The sequence below is a fragment of the Prunus dulcis genome, chromosome 4 (assembly GCF_902201215.1).
Source record: "Prunus dulcis chromosome 4, ALMONDv2, whole genome shotgun sequence".
NCBI lineage: Eukaryota > Viridiplantae > Streptophyta > Magnoliopsida > Rosales > Rosaceae > Prunus > Prunus dulcis.
Genome location: NC_047653.1, coordinates 16,475,262 through 16,479,608, shown reverse-complemented (window position 1 = coordinate 16,479,608; position 4,347 = coordinate 16,475,262). Strand labels below are relative to the sequence as shown.

General features: G+C 39.2%; 1 protein-coding gene across 1 annotated transcript; it reads right to left on the bottom strand.

Annotated features, from left to right (window-relative positions):
• Positions 1-268: 268 nt before the first annotated feature.
• LOC117625510 lies at positions 269-965 on the bottom strand. The gene is made up of 2 exons (XM_034357055.1): positions 613-965; positions 269-482 (listed from the first exon to the last, which is right to left on the bottom strand). Exons 1-2 carry the CDS (start codon positions 963-965, stop codon positions 269-271), a joined length of 567 nt encoding a protein of 188 aa, XP_034212946.1.
• Positions 966-4,347: the final 3,382 nt, after the last annotated feature.

Here is a 4,347-nt window from a genome sequence, read left to right as displayed (position 1 = left end):
GCACTGCCTGTGCATCCCACATAGTTGGATAAAATTTCTTCAACCATTTGTCATTGATTGGTGCTGCATGGATTTCTCCATCTCGATCCTGTAATCTGTATGCTCCCAATCCAAGGATTTGGTTAATTATGAAAGGACCTTCCCATGTAGGTGACCACTTTCCAAAACCAGCTATATGTGTTCCAAGGGGCAGAACTGCTTTCCAGAGTATCTCTCCCTCTTCAAAACTCTTGTTTTTGACTCTTTTGTTGTAGGCCCTTGATACAGCCTATTTTCCTGCTAAGAGTTTGTTGAGGATATCAATTCTACTTGCATCCAATCCTTCTAGTTCTAGCAACATGGCTTGAGAGTAGTCTGATCTAGTCAGATTGTGTTGTTGAGCAATTCTGAGAGATTGGATTGCTATTTCCATAGGCAGAATTGCATCATGACCATAAGTTAGAGCATATGGGGTCATGCCAGTTGCTTCTCTCTTTGAAGTCCTATATGCCCACAGAGTTTTTGATAACTTCAAATGCCATTGCTTTGGATTTTTCTCAAGCATTTTTCTGATGATGTTGATGATCACCTTGTTACTTGATTCTGCCTGTCCATTAGCTTGAGCATAGTAACATATCTAGCATTTCTTCGGATATGAAAGAAGATCCTCTGTCTGTTGTGATTGATTCTGGAATGCCAAATCTTTGGATAATCTGTTCTTCTATGAAGGTGATGATCTCTTGAGATGTAATGGATTTAACAGGCTTGGCTTCCACCCATTTAGTGAAATAGTATGTGGCTACAATGATGAAGCAGTGTTGTTTGCTACTGGCCAGATAAATCTTGCCAATGAGATCCATTACCCATCCTTTGAAAGGCCATGGCTTGACTACTGGATTCATAGGGACTGAAGGGGCCTGCTGGATTGGACCATGCCTTTGACAAGCCTCACATCCCTTGGAATACTCAATGCAATCCTTCATCATGGTTGGCTAGAAGTGGCCAGAAGTAGCCATACCTTTTAATTAACCAGCACATTTTTCTTCCACCTTGATAAGCTCCACAGATTCCTTCACGGGTTTCTCCCATGACCTTCATGTATTCTTTCTTTCCTAGGCACCTCAAAAGTAACTCATCTTTGCTTTTTCGGACCAAATCTTCATTCCACATAAGGTAGTTTAGAGCCATGATTCTGATTCTTTTCTCAGAAGGCAGAGTTGGATATTGGAAGTAATTTATGATGGGAGTTCTCCAATCATCTTTAGTGATTATGGCAGAATTAACATCTATCTATATTCCTCTGGTCAGAACAAATGACAGACTTTTCTTTCTTACCTTGATGATCCTTTGCACACAGTCCTTAGGTACTTGTATACCTGTTGCTACCTAAGCCAATTCATTGGCTACAAAGTTTTCTTCTCTTGGGATATGTTCCCAAGTAGCTTCCCTAAATTCTGTTAGAAAATTTCTGGCTGCCACTAAATAAACAGCAAGAGAAGGATTTAGACACTTATATTCTCCAGCAATCTGCTTTAACACAAGCATGGAATCTCCCAAGATTTCTACAAATTGGATTCCTAATTCTACCAGCATTTCGAGGCCAATGATTACAACTTTATATTCAGCCCTATTGTTGGTGCATTGGAAATCTAACTGGAAAGAATAACAATGTCCAATCCCCAGTGGCTCTTCCAAAAATAATTCCTGCCCCAGAGGTTACATTAGTCTTTGATCCATCAAATTACAGTTTCCAAGGTGTGAGGTGAACTGAATAGATAGGATTGTTAAGGCAAGTAAGAGCTCTAGTCAACAGATCTGCATTTGTTATATCCAAAGAATTCATGTTTTCAATCTCTTCTCCTTGGTGATCTGCTAGGAAATATGCTACAGCTTGTCCTTTGACAGCTTTTTGAGAAACATATCTGAAAGCAAATTCTGTCAAAGCCAGAGTCCATTTGCCAATTCTGCCTCTCAACATTGGCCTTGTTAGCATGTATTTGATTAGGTCTGTCTTGGCAATGATGTAGATGGTGAATGGCAGCATGTAGTGTTTGAGTTTCACAGGAGTGAGGTATAAGGCTAAATAAAGTCTTTCAATTGCAGAATACTTCCTTTCTATTTCTGTCAAAGTTCTGCGCAAATAGTATACTGCATGTTCTTTCCCTTCCTTATTATCTTGAACCAGCAGACTGCCAATGGATACTTCTGATGCAGAAACATAGAGTTCGAGTGGTCTGCCTCTCTTTGGTGGGGACATAACTGGTGGATTTGAGAGGTAGCGTTTGATTTCCTCAAAAGCCTATTGGTGATGCTCTTCCCACTTAAACGTCTGTTCATGCTTCAACCTTAACAAGGAGAAAAAGGGCTGGATATTTCCTGCAGAATTGGATATGAATCTCCTTAGAAAGTTAATTTTTCCTAGGGGACTCTGCAACTCTCTCTTGTCCTGAGGTGGTAGAGCTTCTATGATGGATTTTGCTTTATTTTTGTCAATCTCTATGCCCCTTTGGTGGACCAAGAAACCTAAGAAATTTCCTGCCTGAACTCCAAAAACAACACTTCTTGGGATTCATTTTCAATTTATGTTGTCTCATTCTTAGGAATGCCTTTCTCAGATTTGATACATGATCTCCCTCTTATGGGGATTTAATCACCACATAATCTATATACACCTGCAGAGAATGCCCTATGATATCATGGAAGACACAATTCATTGCTCTTTGATAAGTGGCTCCTGCATTTCTTAAGCCAAAAGGCATTATAGTGTATTCAAAAGCACTTATATGTCTTGGGCACATGAAGGCTGTCTTATGGATGTCTTCTTTTGCCACCATAATCTGATTATATCCTGCATTGCCATCCATAAAAGATAGCATTTTGTTATGAGCGGCTTCATCTACTAGTATATCTTCTATTGGCATAGGATATTCATCCTCGGGAGATGCCTCATTCAGATTCCTGTTGTCCACAGAGATCCTAACTGCCCCTGTTTTTCTCTTCAGAACTGGCACAATATTTGACAGGACCCGACCCAAATTCCGCTTTGGAATCCGAGCCGAACCTTGTGCGTGCCCGACACCTGGCGGATGTCAGGCATGAATGACCTAATTGCCCTTCCCTACAAAGCACGATAAAAATAGCAAGGTTGACTCTTATCGAAAAATTGGCAGAGTCTCCCTTGTAACTGGATCAATACCAAAAATTTTACACCTGTCAAACAAGCATATATACACAACCAACTGCCAGCATACGTATATATATATATATATATATATATATTCCAACAGTTAAATTCTAATTCTATGGCAAATTATCAGAGCGAGTACTAAGAATTTACAAAGGAGTCAATTCTTTTACAAAAAAGTCCTACATCACAAAGGAAAACGCGGAAGGTGGAAAATGGCCTGGTGGTGGATCACTGTGCACGCCTACAGCCTGGGGGCATAAAACATAAAAAAAGGTGAGTGGACCCAAAAACAAAGTTTAGAAAAATACATATGAACATACTAACCCCACTATAAAAGCAATTATACAAACTAAATCATTCTCTTTATTATATTCGTACTGAAATAAATGTATTCATATAATTACACACACATATATATATATATATGCCAATCATACTCATGGTCAACATTAATTTCTTAAAAGCATTGAAAACAGTTTAAAACTACCACCTAGGTGTACCCCTTATTTCCGTCAATTCCTAATATCCGTCAATTCCTCGCATCACCATGGGTGACACGTACTCGCAGGTCTCATTGACACAAGGTCAGTCCAAGCCGCAACTCGCAGGATTCAAGGGATCATAGTCAGCCTGATCCGCATTACTCGCTCCGTACAAGTTTGGGTACCATAGAACTCGTGGGGCAACTGTCAAGCATGCTGACTAAACCGAAGGCAACCAATAAAATCCGAAGGCAACATTTGATCTAAAGGCAACCAATAAAATCCGAAGGCAACCAATAAAATCCGAAGGCAACATTTGATCTGAAGGCAACCAATAAAATCCGAAGGCAACATTTGATCTGAAGGCAACTTATTTACCGAAGGCAACATCTGTATATCTGGGTACCTAAGGTGGTTTAGGAAAATATAAAGTTTCTGAAGAAAATCTGCTGAATAACTGAATTTCTGTAAACTCTAAAACTCTGCTGTCATTTATCTGATAATTAACTAGAACTTCTTTTCCTATATCTTTTAAAGGGTATTCCACTCGGCAGCATGCAAAACAAAATATTTAAAAGCATATAATAGCTTATAAAACACTAATCTTTGAATAAACTTATTCAAGATCAAATACTGTAACTGAACTGCTTAAATTCATTTATAAGAACCAAGAGTCCACTCACTAGTGGTCCGTGCTAG